At 48.9% G+C, this 19,962-nt stretch overlaps 1 protein-coding gene across 1 annotated transcript; it reads right to left on the bottom strand.

The window, feature by feature from the left end:
* Positions 1–2,401: 2,401 nt before the first annotated feature.
* Positions 2,402–17,943, bottom strand: MRPS5 (mitochondrial ribosomal protein S5). The gene is made up of 12 exons (XM_040993514.1): positions 17,708–17,943; positions 15,073–15,153; positions 12,641–12,778; positions 10,006–10,131; positions 9,236–9,469; positions 7,633–7,667; positions 5,929–6,019; positions 4,843–4,889; positions 4,349–4,406; positions 4,038–4,100; positions 3,237–3,373; positions 2,402–2,782 (listed from the first exon to the last, which is right to left on the bottom strand). Exons 1-12 carry the CDS (start codon positions 17,763–17,765, stop codon positions 2,558–2,560), a joined length of 1,293 nt encoding a protein of 430 aa, XP_040849448.1. The 5' UTR covers positions 17,766–17,943; the 3' UTR covers positions 2,402–2,557.
* Between the last annotated feature and the right edge of the window lie 2,019 nt (positions 17,944–19,962).

Here is a 19,962-nt window from a genome sequence, read left to right as displayed (position 1 = left end):
TTCTATGGGCAGCCCGCGGACGCCCCCTGGTGGAGAAGGATTGCCCTCTTTTTAGGGAATTCCTGCCACCCCTGTGAGGGGCCTGCAGGGGTGCTTAGAATCTGGGGAGCTGGCTGCATCACCCAAAGGCCCACACTGTCAGTTAACATTTTAAAGATATTTAGATAAGGTGAAAGTGCATATGCAATCATTTATGTCTGTAGTGGTAATGACCTGGTTACTGTTGCCAGCGTTCTTCATTCCTTCGTGCATGTCTGCCTTTCCATCTGCTTTCCTCGGCTTGGAAATTTTCTTCTAACAATCCTTGTATTGTAAATCTGCTGGCTGATGCTTTCAGATTGTATGTCTGCAAAATTCTCCATTTTGTATTCATTTTTGAAAGTTATTTTTGATATGCAAAGAATTTTAACGCGGCAATTCTTTTCTTCCACAGCAATAGTTATTCCTTTATCCATGGTTTTGTTTTCTGGTTTTCAGTTACCCACTCTCATTGGTAGTCCAAAAGTATTTCATGAAGCATTTCAGAAATGAACAACTGAATGAACAAGTTGTCACTAGCATTTCCAACAGTATAGTTCTAGTTGCTTTAACACTGTTGTTAATCTCTTGACTGTGCCTAATTTGTAAATTGAACTTTATTGTACAGGCGTCCCTGGAGGAGGGACTATCCCTTGGATAAGGGAGGACTACTGGCAGTGAAGCATGTTGGCACGGTCTTCTTTTTTCCTCTTAACATTTATTTTTACTGGAAAGTTAGATACACAGAAGGAGGAAAGACCGAGAAGATCCTCTGTCTGATGTCACTGCCCAAGTGGCTGCAACAGTGGGAGCCAATACGAAGCCAGGAGCCTGGAGCTTCTTCCAGGTCTCCCACACGGGTGCAAGGTTCCAAGGCTTTGGGCCATCCTTGACTGCTTTCCCAGGCCAACCACAGGGAGCTGAATGAGAAGTGGGGCAGCCGGGACATGAACCAGTGCCCATGTGGTATCCCAGCACATGCAAGGCAAGGACTTAAGCTGCTAGGCTATCGTGCCAGGCCCTGGCTACTGTTTAAAAGGCTGAGTCACAAAGAGAGCGAGCATGGGGAAGAGGGAGAGCTCATTCATCTGCTGGCTCGTTGCCCAAGTGGCCCATAGCAGCCAGACTGGGCACACTGAAGCCAGGAGCTTCATCAGGGTCTCCCCTGTGGAGACAGGATCAGAGGTGGAACAGCTGAGACTTGAAGCAGTGCCATATGGGATGCTGGCATTGCAGGTGGCAGTTCAACCAGCTATGCCATCAGGTCAGCCCCTGGGCCACTATCTTCTGGCTGGGATTGTTTCTAACAGGAAATTTGCCGTTATCTTAGTTCCTCTACACCTTGTCTTCCCTTCTCTTGCTTTTAAGATGTCCTCTTCAGCCTTGGTTTAAAAAATATATATATAGTTCACTGCACTTTACATTGGACCACATAATTTTCTCAGTCTGGGAAAAAACTGTAGCCATTACTTCTTACAGACTGTATCACACCTGTTTTTGTAGGAATTTCAATCACACAAGATGTGGCCCTTGTAGTTGTCCCACAGGTCTCCAATGCCTGAGTCCTCCCTCAAATGATTACCATGTCTTCAGCTTGGATATGGTAGTCTTCACCTTAACAGGTGCTTCTTAGGCTTGTTTTCAAACACATGGTAACTCACTTGACTATCCTTTGTACTCATGTCAGTGTGTCCTTCCTGGGTCAGTTTTGATTGGTCATCCCCACATTACTCATGCTTCCTGCAAACCTGGCGGCTTATCACGTCAGCTGCTGTAAACACCATCTTGGGTGTTAGCTAGCTTTTGTATTCCCATGTTCTCGATCCTTGTTCCAGAGTCACCGGAACACTTGCGTATAAGCTTTGGTGACTTGGAACTTGAGCGACAGGGCTCATTTCTCCAGCACTAGGCTAACACTTTTCTTGGTACTGTGTCAGTGTCATCAGGATCATGCTGTCCGCTGTGGGAAACACAGACACTAGTTTTGGCTCCCATGCTGTGCCTGCAGTCCTGTTGTGGGGGGTCCTCCACAGATACATCCAGTGGAGCGCGCAACTGGAGCACAGGATGGAAACATGCAGACACTCTGCCCCAAGCCTCTCCTGTGAACTCAGGTCCCACTGCCTGCCCTCCACTCAGGCAGCTCACTCATCCTGGAGCCGTGAGCACCCGCCAAATACTCGGGAGAGATGACTTCTGGTTCGCATCTTGTAAGGATCACTGTACTTTGTCCTCTCAAGTACGCTGTCTTCATCTTTGTTAGATACATAAGGAGCAGGGCAACTTAGCAAGACAGAACACTTCTTTGGTAACTGACTTTTTCTAGCAAACTATCACCCAAGGAATAAAAGGAGCTCCTTCCTTATCTATCACGGGCCATGTGCCCAAAATTATTTATTTTTAAATGAAGGAGTCAAGGCTGGACTCTCTTCAAATAATGAAAACAAAAACGAAAGCAAACCACTCCAGAGTGGTGAAAGGCTGAATTTCTGCTTGGCGCTGGATGCTCTGATGTACGCTGTTGGAGGCCAGAGGAAGGCTAGGTGGCAGCTCTCTTTACATTGGACCATACAGAGCGCTGCATGCCCTGTGCGGCCTTCACTTCTTTCCAGTCCAGTTTGGTGTCAGGAACCTCATCCTCCGGCTCGGGGTCCTTCCTCAAGGGGCCCTGCGGGGAGGCCACCACGATGGGCAGAGGGCCACATTCCTCACGAAACTCCACAACGTGCAGGCCCTTCTTATCGGCCAGCTGTTGGTGTGTTTCCTGGGCAAGGTGAAATGCAGAAATTTCTCTGTCACTTCAGCTGATGCTAGGCAACGGCCGCATCACGTGGCTCACCTGCCATCAAGCACTGCAGCCCCATCTCCGCTTCCCACCCTCCGCAACACAGGCACGCAGGAAAGGCCTGCGCCTCCCTCATCTTCCAAACTCCCTCAACATGTGCTGTGCTGTGACCACAGAGGCCCTCAGGCAGGAAAGACAGGGAAATGGGAACATTGGGGATGCCACAGGCAGCACCATGCTGGGAAACCTTAGGACAAACAACCCCATTTTCCAATTTAGGAAGCTGCAAGGAAAAAAACGAAAGTATCTCCAGATTAGAAAAGACTTTTAAAGACACAGCAAAAGCTTCTAACATATTGACCTTTTCTGCCACCTGACTCCAACTGTATAGAAACTAGCAGAACTTCTGTTTCAGATGCTGGGACAGGGTTACCTGGTGGGAGAGCGCGTGGAAGAGGCCCCGGGTGAGGTTGAGCATGTTGACAGACCCAGAGACCTTGGCGTACATGTCCTTGATCCCGATGAGCCGGCAGATAGTGATGATGGCCCTGTGGCAGTGGAGGCCGTAACCTAGGAAAGAGAAGGCCAAGTGAGACCACAGCCACTGGACCCCGTCGGCCTTCAGCTCTGGGTTGTGGGAAAGTGGTTCACCTTCCAGCTTGACCACTTCTCCCTGGCGTGACCCTTGACAACTTCCCATACTTCCAAGAGGACATGGATTTAAACGGAACAAAATTTCTATATAACCTGAGGTTACCTGAAGTCACTTTTTAACCACAGAACTTTGGGTCAATGCAAATCAGAACATTTAAGAATCCTACATCCAGAGCCTGCTGGATATGAAGGTCACAGCCTCATGACCCTAAATCCTGTCTTTTTGTCTACCAGACACAGAGGGGCCACTTCTGCAGGCCTCAGGTAAGGGCAGCAAGCTGTAAGAAAAGGGACATCCAACAGCTCAGAGAATGCTTGACAAAGAACGGGTCCTCAGCTCTCTCCCATTCACACTGTGCTCTTCCCCACCAGAGCCATCATGAGGCCTGCTGGTGCTCCAGGCACTTTGTGCAGCGTGGCTATCTCCTATCTCCCCAAGGCCCTGGCCATGCTCAACCCTAACCTGGGCCTCTTCATTCTGGTGCTTTCAGGATGAGCGAAAACACAGGAGAGGATAGGGCTGTTGTGAACCTCTCCACTTTACCTGCTGCTACAGGTAATGGATTCTGTTCATAGTTACCTCTGGGTTGCTTCTTCATCCTGATATGCGTCCTCTTAAATCTTAAAGAAATGTCATGGAATACTGCAGGGCAAAAGCACAAACACAGGGACTCAGTGTGGGGCCTCGGTGCCTGTGTGAACAGGAACAAGGGCACCACACGCGCCTAGACAGCCAGCACACAGCAGCCAAGGGTGAAGGGCACGTTCCCCCTCACTCACTTAATGCTCCGGTTTGTTTCCCTGTTAGAGATTTCTAAGAAAACACAAAGGTACCCACGGAGCTAGACTGCCACACACACTTCAGCAGAGTTTAAAAGACTACCCACTCACTTGTATGGTCTTCGTATCGTTCTATGTAGTGTAAATAGTGAATTGCTTTATTCTTTGCCTGAAAGAAGGAAAAAGGTTGTTTAAATCTCTTGTTGAAATTGACGATGTCGCAGATATTTCAAAGTATTTTTTACAAAACATATTTTGCCTGTGCAAAAATGTCAATGTATACTTTCAAAAGGAGTTACTTTTAAAAAGTAAATATAGTATCACCATCAAACCTTAAAAAATGAACAATCCTTAGTACCATGAGCATGTGGTATTAACTTAGACAACTATCTTATAGATTTAGTAAGCAACCACAAATCTGATTTCAAAAATGATGTAAAAAACATAAGTATTTCTGAAATGTTTGTTTTTTTTTTTATGAGATAATAACCTTTGCCAGCACGCTTCATGGGACAAATTACGTATTACTTTACAGTTCCCATGGTGTCTAGCACAGAGCTTATAGATCTTTTTTTGAGTGACAACAAAGAAAAAAGTGCACATACTTTTCTGAAGGCATCTATTCGTTCAGTGGCTTTCCCAACAGCAAAACCTTCAAGACAAAGCACAAAAACATGAAAAGGGAGACAGATTTCACATCATACACATTTTATCACATGCCAAGTTTTGGCTCCTCCACTATTTCACAGCACTTCATCTCTCTACTGCCTACCAAAAGAATGGTCATCCAGAACCAGTAAGGGCACAATACTTGCTTATCTGTCATGTGGCACTCCTGAAATATGACACTGAATAATTTATGAAATCCAAGGTTACACACATAACATTGCCATTACCTCTTATAAATCTTTACACTCAATATGCTCAATTTTAGCCCAAAGCCTTGGGACCCTGTACCCGCATGGAATACCCAGAAGAGACTCTGGGCTCCTGGCTTGGGGAGTGAATCAACAGATGGAAGATCTTCCTCTCTGTCTCTCCTCCTCTCTGTATATCTGACTTTGTAATAAAAATGAATAAATCTTTTAAAAAAAAAAAGACATCTGATGTTGGGGAAGGAATTTGGCCTGGTGCAGGGGTGGGGAGCATCCAGTCTACAGTTTGTGTAAGGACTGCAAAATCACTTGATCTGACACCTGCATACAGGACTCAAAATTCAATGAAACTATAGCATGCTAATTTTTAGTAGATACTTTTGTATGGTCTGTGAATAGTATTATAAATCTCCAAATGGCCATTAGAACAAAGGGTTCCCTAAGCCTGGAGTGGTTAAAAAACTGGTTCTATGCCTGATCCTACACTGGGGTGCCTGGGTCAGATTCCCAGCTCCAGCAGACCCCGGGAGGCAGTGTGGACTGTGTCCCAGCTCTGGCTCCAGCCCAGGTGCTGCAGGCATGCGAGCAGTCAGTTAGGGGATGGGAGCTATCGCTGAGTCCACGTCTGTCTCTGAAAGAAAAGAAAGCATCTGACGCCTCCAGGGGAACAATTAAGACATAGGAAGACTGATCCTTTCTTTTCTAAGGGATTTCCCAGCTTACCACAGGTTAAACCGCTAAGGCTTTAAACCCAGGGACCCCGCACAGCCTGTCCCGTCCTCCACCAGCGGGCCATATGCCACCACGCCCTCTCACCTGCTGCTCCGTTCCCGTTGCCCACTGCCACCAGCACCCGGACGGACCTCTTCCTGCCCTCTTTGGCTGTCATATTGAAAACATTCCTCACCTGGAAGACAAAACGCCCCTCTACCATCACACCTTAGGAAAATTCCGAGGTAGGCACCTGGAGCGACCTGTCTGATTTACTCTCTCCCTGTCTCACTACACACTCATCACCCCCACACGATGACTTGGCACATTTTCCCCCAATTCTGTCAGTTCAAGTAAAATGTCTCCAAAAGGAAGCCTCCCTCAGACTGCTTCTTGGGGAACAAACGGAAAAGACTTTCCCTCCCAGTTCCACAGGGTTCTGGGAATGTTTAGCTGACTTTATCCCAACAGGAATTTGAAACTACACAACAGAGTTATCTTAATGAATAGCCCTTAACTGCTGATTGAACTTAATCTTAATGAGTATATACAAGAAACAACACAGCTGCTGGTTAACCTTGAACATTATTTATTACTGATAAGACACTGTCCAGAATCAGAGATGTTAAAACATGAAGTGCAGTTTATGGAAACGATCGCACAGGACTGGAACTGCAGAACAGGAGACGTGGTGGTTGCCGCTGCTGCTGAGCTGCGGGCCATCTCGGAGTCCAGGCCTGCATGTGAGGCAGAGCTGGGATGGCAGGCCACCAGCAGCGCCGCTCATGCAGCAGGCAGCTCTCCACTCTTGGTGGCCCCTTTAAGGGGAGTTAAAGGCAAAGGGGGCCTGAGACCACTGCCACGGACAATCGGATAGGAGATCATTCACATGCATCAGGATTCTTTAAAAGGACAGACTTGCAAAAGCTAACAGCTGGGATGACCAAGACACAAAATGACACAGATCTCATTTCTACCATGCAATGATATGGATGAGGCAAGGCGGGCCACAAACTCAATAATCATCCCGCAAAACAGTTAGCAGTGTTTAAGAAGCAAGCAGCACCGGCTCAAGAGGAAGTTGACTATTTCAGACAATGTCCTGCAAAGACTGAAGCTGCCTGGGCTGCACTGCTGTGCCAAGGTCTGCGGGCAGCCCCGAGAGCACTGCCCTCAAGAACTGATCATTCATGGTATTGCTCAGCTTCCTGCGGCTGCTCCCTATATACATGTGGTCGATAACACCAAGGACAGACTGTTAACGCTACTTCAGCTTTAGGAAGACAGAAACAAGCATTATCCCCAGTTCCTCCCGGGAAGGGCAGCAGTTGGGGCCAGCGTGCAAGTGCGAGTTTGAGTCCTGGCTGCTCCACTTCTCATCCGACTCCCTGCTAAAGGGCCTGGGAAAGCAGTGGATGATGGCCCGAGTGTTTGGGCCCCTGCACACATGTGGGAAATGCAGACGGTGTTCTGAGCCCCTGGCTTTAGCCTAACCAGCTCCGGTCATTGCAGCCATTTCAAAGTGAATCAGCGGACAGGTGTCTGTTTCCCTCTGTCTCTGGCCCTCTCACCCCTCCTTCTCTTTGTCACTTTGCCTTTCAAATAAATAGATCTTTTCTTTTTTTTTTAAATTTTAAAAGGACAGCAGTTAGGACAATCAATATCAGTAACTACAATTAAAGTTCCATTATTCCCTAGCAGAAGTCAGCTCCAAGACAGCTGTGCACCAAAGGCTTTTCCCGGGGGCTGCCCCAAGCCCACCCCCGCCCCTCCAAAGCCTTAAGCCGCTGTCAACCTCAGCATGCCTACCTCCAGGATGCGCGTATCAAAATCCTCGTACGTTTCTGCAAGGAGAGGAAACAAGCACAAAGATGACGGTGTCTGTCCCACCTACAGACGAAGGTGTTCTCCAAGAGACACCGTCCACACTTTGGGGTGAGGATCTCACAACCTTGGGGGCCATGCCCTGGGCCCCACCATTACTCAGACTGCTCCAGCAGCAAATTCATGAACTCAGTTGCCAACCTCCCTGAATGCAGCCACACCCTCCTGCCGCTTCAGCACTCACATTCGTGGGGTGCCAAGACAACAGTCTCCCAGCTCCCAGCACCCCAAGGTCCCTGCCCCTGGGTGGGTCTTGTAACCTTTCCCACTCAGCCAGGACCTCATCAGAATCTGCGAACCTTCTCAGCTTACTCATGCCTTTCTTTCTCCAACCCTGAGTCCACACGGCCACCTGGTCACCCCTGGCCCGCTGGGGCACCTGCACAGAGGGCAAAGTGCAGCACACACTCGGGCTGTCACAGATCCACAGCCTCCCAGTCAGCCAAGTCCTCCCTGCTCACCACAGCAGCTACTTCGCGCTCTGTGTCCTATTACATTTTTTTTAGAGCTCTTTATTGTAGAGGATTACAGCTCAACAGCAGAACTGAAAGCTTCTGCATGCATCGGTCAACTTCAGCCAGCATCCACTCAGGGTCAATGCCTGCTCCAAGCTCTCCCCAGCACCTTCCCCAGGGAGTGGCTCTGAAGCCACGGCCAGCTTTCCCACCCCCACATCTGAGAGGATTCTGGCAGCTATGCTCATCATCGATGCCCTCACTCTTAGCAGGTGACTCCAGAGCTTCCTCAGATGCCACTCAGCAGCCACATGGCTCAGGTGAGGCTCTGCCCTGCCTTCTGTGAACTCACACAGCTAGACACTGGATTGAGGCCCTCACTAGGGACCTGGCACATGGGTTCTCTTCTCCCCCTCTCACAGCTTCCGCTTCTGACGGAAACATCTGCTGTACTCCAAGCAAGTTCACCTTGATCTTTCTGCCCCTGCCTCTCCCTTCTTGAAGCCAAACTTCCCCAGAAGGCAGCCAAGCTGGTGCCCTGGTGCATATTTCTTCTACCCACTGGTAAGAGAGAGATTTTCAGATGATTTCCACTTCTTTCCATACTCAGGGGAGGAAAGCTCTTGTTTGCTCACATGGCTTAAGGCTCGTCAGTCCTGAGTTTCATGCAGACCTTGATGGGGCCCAATGACTGCTTGGCTGACTTCCGAGACTGAGAATGGTGTTGCCCAGGCCTGGGGTTCCACGGGGACCCCTGCGGCCCACTGTTGCGAAGCTGTCCCATTGGCAGCTGCTATAGAGCCATGATGTCCGTCACATTTCTGGCTCTGAGAGGCCACGTGATGAAGCCTCTGGGAACCCAGGGCCTTGCTATCTCCTGGGAGGCTCTGCGCCTCTAGCATTCTGCAAGATGCAGCGGAGATAACACCACGAGACGTTATTTCAAAGACGCACAAATCACCTTTTGGAAAAAGGTAATCTAAATAGACACATAAATAAAATCATTCCAAGGAAATTATGAACTACAAATGCTCTCTCTCACACAGAGGCAAGGAAAACCAGAACTCTGTTACCTCCATTGGGACCAGGGTCAGGGGGCCCAAGACTGACGCCTCCCCAGGTGTTGCCGCTCCAGCCCCGCTCCCGCGTAACCTTCATCTTCCTCCTCCGGTCCCACTCTTCCCTCTGCTGGAGCATGTCGGCCTCGACCTTCGCCTGCTCTTCCTTGCTTCTTTGCCCAATGGTCTGCACTGCCCCATTTCTCATAAGAGGGACATTCAGACCAGGCCAGAGGAAACCAGAACGCCCTGAGGATTTAACAAGATGCACAAGTAAGAATCTGTAGAATCTTTAATGTTAAAATGTCAGGCACAGCATCACACAAAGATAATGAATATCAGTGAGATCTGATCAACGTCTCTTAGCACTACCCAAATTATAAACATAACTACTATGTGAACTAGTCATTCTATTTCATAGTATTACCTAGAGAGACACTCACACGTAAGTATACAAGGCACATGTGTGCTGGACAGAATGATCACGGAAACATTACTTATAAAAGCCAAAAACCCAAGCAATCTAGCTCTCCAGCAAAAAAGGGAATGGTTGCTGCTCTCGGAAAGCAGGAAGCATCCCAGGCAACGCCACAGGGCTATGTCATGCTTGCTGAGCAAATAACCAAAAGACTCCATCTGTGGGACTTCTCCCCAGAATCCCAAGGCAGTACACAGGCCACCGAGCCCAACTCATGAACTCTTCATGAGAAACTGGTAAAACACCCCCAAATCACACGTGGCAGAAACAGGACATCCAGTCGCCCCGTACCCCAGAGAGGACTCACCTTCCCCGATGATCTGGCCCCTGTTCAGATCCTTTCTTTTCTTCTTCTTGGTTCTTTTGCCTCTGCCTTTTCTTGCTCCTGCGCCAGTCTCTGCCAACGCGCCTTTCCAGAGCTCATCTGCTGTCACTGGAATGAAACAGGATTTTAAAAACTGCAGGCCTCAAGCAACCATCTATGATCACCTGCTGAGCATGAAAAGCCAGAAGAGGCCAACTTCATGCCCATCACTGAGGCAAGGAAAGCGAAACAGGATAGCCCTTTGTCTGAATCCTGTGCTTCCACTTGGGATGCCCAAGGGGAGAAAACCCCATCACTACCCACCCCACAAGGGATGCAAAACAGCTCATTATACTGTCTTACCAGTAGATCTGCTTCTCTGACAGGCTATCAGTCATGGTACAGTGTATTCCCTGTCCTTTCACCTCCATCAAGATAATCATTAACTAACCTTCCTAAATACAGCTAAGCCCAAATGCACAGCAACATGCCCGGCTGATCCCAGATAGTGCAAGGACTGAGGCTGCGTGCTCTGCTCTGTCTGAAACAACCATTTGCTCTTAGCTAAGACGATCAAATCACCTTGAACTCTAGTCAGAGTCTACTGAGTACTAGAATGAGTACCAGGGATCTGATAGTTGACATTTGGATGTGTGTGTGCATTTCTCAGATGATACTCGTCTTTAATACGGCATGTGGACTGTGGCACGGCCAGCTTAACCCCATCTGCGAATTCCTATCATCCACAAATTCCATCAGTACTTTGCCTTTGAACCTGTAAGATATTTAAATTCTTTACTTTTGACCATTACTGAAATTTTTCTTGGTGTAGCATTATTGATCGGATTTAAATTCTGCCTTCTTAAGGACTTGCAGCCTTTCACACTGTGCATGTGGATTTCATACTCACGGGCTCTATTCCATTACCAACTTATTGAATAATCAGAGCCTCACAAATGCTGTTCCAGTAAAAACTCTTTAGATACCTACAGGAGACTCTGTTCACCTGAACTACTCAACACTTCTGGAAGACAAACACATGTCTCCATTCTCCCTTCACACTTAGAGCTTAAAAGCTACCTGCTTGCATCTTGAAACATCTTACTTTGATCCTTAGGTAGGTAACTTCAAATGGAAACATGCTTTGGATTTATAACATTTTTCAGTACTTTGTGTCTATAAGGTATGCCGTTTTCAAACTATACTTCCACATTACAACCAATCTTGATAGTGAGGTTGAGAAAAAGTGTGATTCCACAGTCCCCACTGCTGTGTGCATTTCTGATCAAAACAAAGGGTAAAGTTCCACCTTCAGTCAAAATCAACTCACACAACAAGATCACAGCTAAAGACAAAAACACCAACCTCAAACTGAACTACTGGGAGAATTCGCTGTTTTATTGCTTAGATAATGGCCCATATAAATTTTACCAAAAATGTGAACATTCACTTGTAATGGAATTACTAAGAGATCGACCAATTACAGCGTTTTCCTTCACTTAGAATAAGTAAATTACTCACTAATGCTAAAAAGGAATTGAGACTGGTATTGTGGTAAAGCTCATTAAGCCACTGCTCGTGATGCTGGCATGCCATCCTGCAGCGCTGGTTCAAATCCTAGTTGCGCCAGTTCCAACCCAATTCCCAGCTCATGTGCCTGGGAAACCTGTGGACTTCCTAGCTCCTGGCTTCAGGTTGACCTAGTCCTAGCTGTTGCTGGTGTTTGGGAAATGAACCAGAAGATGAAAGATCCAGTTCCACTCTGCCTTTTAAATAAAAATAAATTGATAACTTTTAAAATATACAAAAAGGTGTTTTTAGAATAGGTTGATGACTATTCAAAAAAAATCTCAAAGTCTATAAATCAGATGCAGGCAATTTAATATACAAAGTCAACTCTTAGGAAAAAACTGAGGCCATGAGCACCTAGGGAAATGACTCAGGGCTCCAACTCTGTCTCCTCATCAATCCTAAATCCACATGTGCAACTAAGACTCATTTAAAAAAAAAAAAAAACACTGCTAAGCTCCCTACCTCCAGGTCCTCCTTTCTGCTCTGCTGTAAAGTGATCTCCTTACTAGAAGACTTCCCAGTTACAGTGATCTGTCGGTTACACCTCGAGTCACAGTGCTGCTCGGAGCAGGACACAGAGAAGTCCAGGGCACACTGCTGCATGTCACACAGCAGACCCAGTATTTCTGCATCTGGAAAGATTAAGGCGGTGTGCTGCTTTTTTGTCCACCCCGCACCCCCGTAGTTACTGAATATTCTAAAAGGATCAAGAACTGTCTTTATAATCCTAACTTCTTTTTTTCTGTCTAATACTAAATGGCGAATTCACCCCAAATCAGATGGCCTGTCTGCTCAACTCAGTCAGGCACAACTAAACACAGTGCATGGGCTGCCTTCTGCGTGTTAGTCTAGATCAGTAGGGACTGGGCCCCCATGAGGGCATTCAAGTAAAGCCCTCTTCCTCGAAGCACAGCTGGCAGCACACGAAGGCACATCCTCAATAGCACATCACAAACTTACCACAACAGTACCGACTCATGTAAGCAGAAAAAAAAAAATCAAGAGACAAAAACACCTTTTCTTTTCCTGCTTCATGAAGTGGGACGACTATGGCCATAATACATACGCTTAGTGAAGAAACTGTAGGGTCTGTGCTGCTGGCCCGGCAGGCTGCAGGGAGGAGAAACCCAGCACTGTGTCTGCAGCGCATGGCTCAGGCTGGCATCCCAACGGCTGTCTCGGCGTCCCCATGACGATGCAGGGGCTGTGGGCAGGGGAACATAACCGTTGACTTAGACACTCCTGAGCCACAGATAAACTACCAGCACCAAGTCATCATCTCCAGGCAAATCAAGTCACTAAAATCCTGACCTTAGAAGAACCATCTTTTTGAGGACACTCTAAAAACAACCTTTGACTGGTCCAAGAGTGTCCATCCTGGAGAAGTTATAGTTCATCCACATAGCAGAGCTGTCTAAAGGAAGCAGGCGCATCCATCTCAGGGTCTCTGCATTGCACTATCCACCCCAAACTCAGCAAGGGCTGCTCTGAGCCAACAGCGCCCTCTGCAGTTTGCACCTAGGCAGCGTGCGAAGGTGGGAAGACCTGGGCGTGATGGTTAGAAGAGCAAGATGCAGCAAAGTGCAGAACAGTGACTGGAGTTACCTAACTTCTATGTTCAAAAACCAAGGCGAGAGGTGTGAGAGTATTTTCCAGACTAACACCAGGAGTATATACAAGCAACTGATAATAACGACTGCCTATAGGGAAGAAAAACACAGTTGAGGTTGGTATGAGGGGCTCGTGTTTTTCTATTTTTTGGAATTCTCACCATCTGCATATGATTTAAAAAATCCTAAAACAGCCCGGTGCTGGCCACAGTCACTGGACTGATGCCATGGGCAGCAGTGTCCTGGGAGGCGGAGTCGGGGAGGATGGACAGAGGAGCAGTCCAGCAAGAACAGCACACGCCCCAGCTCTGAGTGTCGCTAGGCAGCCCAAGGCTGCAGGGAAGTGATGGAGCTGAGGACCGGCCCTGGAGGGAAAAGCTAACTTTGCCACCATGGTTTTTCTCAAGGCTAAGCAAGGTCACAGAGAAGCCAGTAACAGCTGCTCCTTACCACAGCGGGCCCAACGCCAGACAGGATCAATGGTGAGCCAGGGACAATCTGGGGGAACTTCAGGGGGGAAGCAATACTGAATGGCTCCAATAAGCTATCCAAAAAGCTCCGCTGCATATGGATATTGAAAATAGAGGAATGGTCTCTTGCATCTCTGAAGACCATTTAATCCCACCTTTCACTTCAGAACAGTGAAGCACAGGTCCACAGTGAGGGACCTGCCCAAGAACAGAAGACTAGTTAACGGGTGGGATTGAAACACCAACCACAAATCCAGAGGAATTACTCAGATACATGGCAGCAGACCTCAGAAGACACATAAACCTATGGGCTCACCGAAGAAATCACTAAATAAAAAGTGAGGCAAGCGTGGTGGCTCAACTGGCTAATCCTATACATATAAGCACCAGCATCTCATATGGGCATCAGTTCATGTCCCAGCACTCCACTTCCCATCCAGCTCCCTGCTTACAGCCCAGGAAAGCAGCAGAGGAAACCCAGAAGAAGCTCCTGGTTCCTAGCTTTGAATTGGCTCAGCTTCGGCCATTGGAGCCATCTGGACAGTGAACCAGCAGATGGAAAATCTCTGTTTCTGTAAATCTGCTTTTCCAGTAAAAATATATAAATCCTTAAATAGTTTATTTATTTTTAAGATTTACTTATTTTTATTGTAAAGTCAGATAATATAGAGAGGAGGAGAGACAGAGAAGAAGATATTCCATCCAATGATTCACTCCCCAAGCGATCACAACAGCTGGAGCTGAGCCAATCCAAAGCCAGGAGCCAGGAGCTTCTTCTAGGTCTCCCATACAGGCGCAGGGTCCCAAGGCTTTGGGCCGTCCTCAACTGTTTTCCCAGGTGACAAACAGGGAGCTGGATGGGAAATGGGGCTACCAGGATTAGAACCAGTGCCCATATGGGATCCCGGCACGTACAAGGCAAGAACTTTAGCCACTAGGTCACCGCACTGGGCCCTGGGATAGCTTTTCCTATAGCAGAGAAACAGCCAAAGCAGAAGCAGGGAGTGGTTCTTTGTGCCTCTGTTCTAAAGTGATATGCACTGCCACTTCTGATCTAGCTCTGTGTTTAATGGCATGAGAAAACAGCAGAGGAGATGGCTCAAGTCCTTGGGCCCCTGCAGCCATGTGGGAGACCCAAAGAAGCTTCTGGCTTCTGACTTTGGACTGGGCCAGCTGTAGCTGTTGCAGACCTTCGGGAGTGGACCAGCAGATGGAAGACCTCTTTCTCTGTAACTCTTTCAAATAAAAATAAGTAAGTCTTTAAAACAAACCCCTCAACCGCACTCCGCCACTCTTTAACTCTGCTATCACAAAATATTGGAAAAACACTCTGGGGACTCCAGGATTTTTCATTACAAACAGTGTGAGTCATTCACTTAGAAAACCATGGAAATGGCAGTTAGACCCAGGAGCCTCACCACTGCTGAGTGAAGTCTTCAACGTCAGAACAGAAGCTGCTGGGAAGGTGTGGAGAGAAAGCTGTCTGGACCATGAAAGACCTGTAAGTTTCAAAGAAAACATTGTAAATACACATTTCTACACACTGAGGCTGGGGAAGGAACATTTTAAACAGTAACACATAAGATTAATGTCTACAGAATAAAGGACCAAATACAGGTGAGTCACTGCTGGGTTCTAAGACCACTTGCCAGGTAGCTGGCATCACACACCTTCTCCGTTCACCCCACATCCTGCCAGTTACCAAGCCCTACAGCCCATTCCTCAAACACTGGCCGACCTGTCAGCTGCACCCTCTCCTCTGGGATCCCTGTGCCACGCTCTCTCTTCAGTCACAGGGCACCAACAGGCTCCTAACAGGTCTTCCTCCTGCTTGCAGTCTCCCCCCATTGAACTGGCCACCTTCCTACACGAACAGGCACCTCACTTCACAGCCCTGAGATCTCACTCTTGGGCTCCCAAGGACCTGTATGGCCTGCAATAGTCCCACAGCCCTGAGTATCCGCTCCAGCCACCCGTCCCTCTCCACTCTCTCCATAAGCCTTGCCCAAAGCAGTCAGTTCTACCACGCTTGTCTGAAATGCCACCTTTTGGGCATGGCTTCCTGATCCTGCACCATCCCTTGCTCCTTGCTGATGAAACCCTTGCAAATCATGTCTCTGGTAAGGACAGTAAGGACTCCGATCCAGAAAATACAAATAACTCTTGGGCCCAACACAATAGCCTAGTAGCTAAAGCCTTGCCTTGCAAGCGCTGGGATCCCATGTGGGTGCTGGTTCGTAATCCGGCTGTTCCACTTCCCATCCAGTTCCCTCTATTGCCCCTGGGAAAACAGTGGGACATAGCCCAAGCTGTTTGGGCCCCTGAACTCACTTAGGAGGCGCAGAGGAAAGTGCTGGCTCCTGGCTGCAGTCTCGGCCAGCGCTGGCACTTCTGGCCATCTGGGGAGTGAAACAGCAGGCGGAAGATCTCCAGTTCATTCCCCCTCTCTAGCTCTGCCTTGCAAATACACAAAATCTTTTTTTTTTTTAAGAAGGTAACACGAAGTTACCAGCTGATCCAACAACTCCATTCCTAGACGTATACACAAGAAAACACGTATATACAAAAACACCACACAGAAAAGCTTTTACAAATAGTAGGCACAATCGCCAAAAAGTGGACACAATCCAGATGTCCAACAACTGCAGAATGGGTAGAAAGAAGGTGTGTTCCTGTTAACCAGACAGCACCTGCTCATGAAAAGTGATGAAGCACCAATACACATCACTGCAGCCCAGCGGAAACTTGCAATGTCACAATGACAGCCAAGTCAGCCACAAGGGAGAGCCTCATGATTTCATTCACCTAATGTGTCCAGAACAAGCCGACTATGCATGGACAACAGATTAATGACTGCCCAGAGCTGGTGGCAACACGGAGCTGAGAGGGTTATGAAAATGTTCTGAACTTGTGCACAGTTCTTTAAAAATACTTATTTAAAAAAACAATGGTCAACATGATGACTCAGTGGCTAAATCCTCTCCTAGCACATCAGAGATCCCATACAGGCATGAGTTCGTATTCCAGCTGCTCCACTTCCCATCCAGCTCCCTGCCTGTGGCCTGGGAAAGCAGTCGAGGATGGCTCAGAGCCTTGGGACCCTACACACACGTGGGAGACCCAGAAGAAGCTCCTGGCTTCAGATCAGCTCAGCTCCGGCCGTTGCAGCCAGCTGGGGAGTGAACCAGTGGATGGAAGATCTTTCTTCCTGTCTCTCCTTCTCTCTGGGAAACCTGCCTTTCCAATAAAAATAAATCTTTTTTTTAAAAATCATTGAAATGAACACTTTAACTGGGCAAATGCAAATTATACCTCAATAACAGTACTCCAAAAAAAAAAAATTAGACAAGCTCTGATGCCAAGTGGTGTTGCGTGCAAAACCTGCAAGTGTTGTCGGTTTCATCTCCAGTGGGATCTCAGCCCCCGTGCCCCCATTTCCCTCTTCTGAAAGCGGGAATAACAAGAACGTCTTTTCACAACTCAAGGCATCAAGCACGTGAAGAGGGGGCATAGGCAGACCGTAGCGGCCATACAGCAGGTGCCCCCTGGTTACAGGAACCCGGCTGGAGGGGCTTGAGAAGGCAGACGTGCTGGCCACAACCTCAGCAATGCAATGTCCAAGCAGGCCTGCAGCCACAGAGCTGCCGGGAAGGAAATTTTCGGTTTTCAGGGGAGATGATTGGATGTAACACCTCCACAGGCGGGGTCCAGGGAAGGCACCGACCATCACCAGGCGGGTCCTAGAGGTCCCAGTTCCGCACAGACTGCCCTTGCCCGGGCTGCACGACCCCAGCAGGGCCACCCTGCCCTGGACGCTGTGGGTGGCCGGGAAGGATGCGCTGGACCAAGGGTTCCTGTGTGGGACCCTCGCCAGTCCAGGAGAAAACCTGGTAAACCGGTCTACCGTCCACTTAAGAGACCAGGGGACGCGCAGCCCAGAGAGGGAGGTCACACAGCACACTCGGCGGGACGGAGGCTCGGTCTGAGAAGCCACTACCCCCTCCGCGCCCCAGGCCAGCCCCGAACCCGCGTCTCCCGCACCCCGGCTCTCACCCGCCGGCACGCCGCACAGAGCCGGCAGGCAGCGCGCGGCCAGCACCGCGGCCGCCATGCTGGAGCCCGGTCGAGCCCTCCAACCTCCGCTCGGGGAAGCCTTGTCCACCGGCTACCGCGGCTGCTCCTCGGCCGACGGGAGGCTCCCGCCTGCGGCTCAATTGCTACGGCCCTCGGCGCGGGCGTTGGTGGGAGAAGGTCGGCCCGGGCGTGACACAACCTGGGCAGAATCCGGCGCTGCGCGGACAGCCTGAATGGGGTCCTCGCGTTAGGACCTGTGGGCGGGGCTGGGGCGGGCCGGGTGTGGGCGGGGTCATCTTGGCCGGGGCGGGGTCATGCTTGGACGTCATGTGGGCGGGGTCGTCTTATCCGAGGGGGCGGGGTCAGGCATTGGAAGTCTCGTGAGTGAGTGAGTGAGTGAGTGAGTGAGTGAGTGTGTGTGTGTGTGTGTGTGTGTGTGTGTGTTCGTTCAGTTCTGATGCTAATACTTGCTCACACACGCCTATCTCAGCCTGGGGCCATGGTTTGAAAGTGTTTTGTTGTAATTTTACTTATTGACTTGAGAGACAGACATGCCATCCACCACCAGCTGCCAGGACCTGGGCTGGACCAGGACTACAGTCCAGGGCTCCTACGTGGGCGGCAGGGACCCAGGTACATCTGCTGCTCCCCCGGGGTGTGAACGAGCAGGGGGTCCCTCGGTCATGACCCCTGCAACACAGCAGGAGCAAGGACACGGGGTGTCCTGGAAAAGCCTACGGCTCTTGCTCAGCCGTGCAGGTTCTGAATTTGGTATTAGAAAATTCGAACAGGAAAAGTCGTGACAGGTTATACTATCAAGATTACAGGCAGGGCCCAGCACAGTGGTCTAGCAGCTAAAGTCCTCACCAGCTAATCCCAGGAGCAGGGGTTCACTCCACACTCCACACTTCCCTTTGCTATGGAGCAGGATCCTAAGTTAGAAGCAACTCTGGGGAGAATACCATAATGGCAATTGAAGCATTCTGTAGTAGTTCTTTTGGCAGAAGCGTTGTAGATAAGAAGATCCATATCTAGAATTGACAGTGTTGCACCTCCCATGATACAACTGGCCCAGTGTTACCATCCTACTGTCAGAGCTGGCTGAGTCCCAGTGATGTCACAGCACTGGCGCCTGCTGTCCAGGCTGGCCCTGGCAAGCCTGGTCATAACCTCCCTCCACAGCCCTTGATCTACAGGTCCTTTTGGCCAGGAAAGAAAACTGGCATCTACAGATGGGTTATTCTACCCACCTCGTTAAAATCCTCCTCCATGTAGAAGTAAACTATAAAGGATGTAAAATAATTAAGCTTGAAAATATCATCTAAAAAGGCTTGAAAATATCATCTAAAAAGGCTGCTGAATTGGAATCAGAACTGGGTATCAGAAAAAGACATTTGTGGGGTGTATAGTGTGAAACTATGCTTGAATGTTGCTCATCCACCCCACTCCATGGCTTCCTGATGATCCATATGAACCCTAGAAATAAGAACTGGTAACATAAAGAAGATGACCACTAAGTACCCAATTCCCTTCACTAGTCAATCAAACATCCTCTCTTGCAGCCCGAGTGGCAAAATGAAGTACCTCTCATGAAGGGCTCCTGTCCTTTAGCTAAAGTGCCAGCTTGATAAAAGGGTGCCTGTTAGAAGGCAAAGACACTGTCTTCCAAGACATCTGGTCCTGGAAGTGCCACAAATGTCCAGGATGGAGCAGGGGTGGCTGGAAGAAGCAACTGGCAGCAGTTCAGAAGGCAACAGCCCAGGCAAGCAGAACAGCAAGTGCTGCTGACAAAATCCAGACATCACGAGCCATCAACACACTGACCCTTCCACACTCCTTCTGCACTCGACCCACTCCTACCGCTCATAAAGAAACATCCACTAAAGGGAGAGGCTGAAATCCCATGTGGCAGTCTTCTTCTAATGGCCACAGGTTCTTTGATACTATTCCTTCTGAGAGACCTGGGCAAGATTGTATGAGGAAACTTTTGTCTGTTCACTGGAACACTCTTGGAACACTGAATTACCAGTTACTTGTTCCTGAAATAGGATTTTACCACATTCTTTGTAATTCTTGGTCTCCCCTTAAGTTCTAGCTCAGTAGTGTCGACTGCACACTGGGTCCCAACAGTGAAGCCCAATCGTCCATCACTACAGTTAAAGCTCCTCAGTGACACTGAAAACCCCTGCCATGTGGGCCCCCCAGCTCATCGCGAGTCGGCCGGCTGTCCAGGC

This window comes from Ochotona curzoniae, unplaced genomic scaffold, assembly GCF_017591425.1.
Source record: "Ochotona curzoniae isolate NIBS_2020 unplaced genomic scaffold, NIBS_Ocur_1.0 contig_883, whole genome shotgun sequence".
NCBI classification, from domain to species: domain Eukaryota; kingdom Metazoa; phylum Chordata; class Mammalia; order Lagomorpha; family Ochotonidae; genus Ochotona; species Ochotona curzoniae.
The sequence above is the reverse complement of the archived record's forward strand: the minus strand, read 5'-3'. Positions and strand labels throughout refer to the sequence as shown.

Bases quoted from the DNA above. Each gene is read 5' to 3' on its own strand.
- MRPS5 (XM_040993514.1), bottom strand. From the start codon at position 17,765: ATGGCGGCCGCGGTGCTGGCCGCGCGCTGCCTGCCGGCTCTGTGCGGC. The intron at 10,132-12,640 runs GTATGTATTATG...GTTTCATTCCAG, and splicing joins CTACAGTTTCTTCACTAAGC to TGACAGCAGATGAGCTCTGG. The intron at 4,890-5,928 runs GTGAGAGGGCGT...TTTGTCTTGAAG, and splicing joins CAACGGGAACGGAGCAGCAG to GTTTTGCTGTTGGGAAAGCC.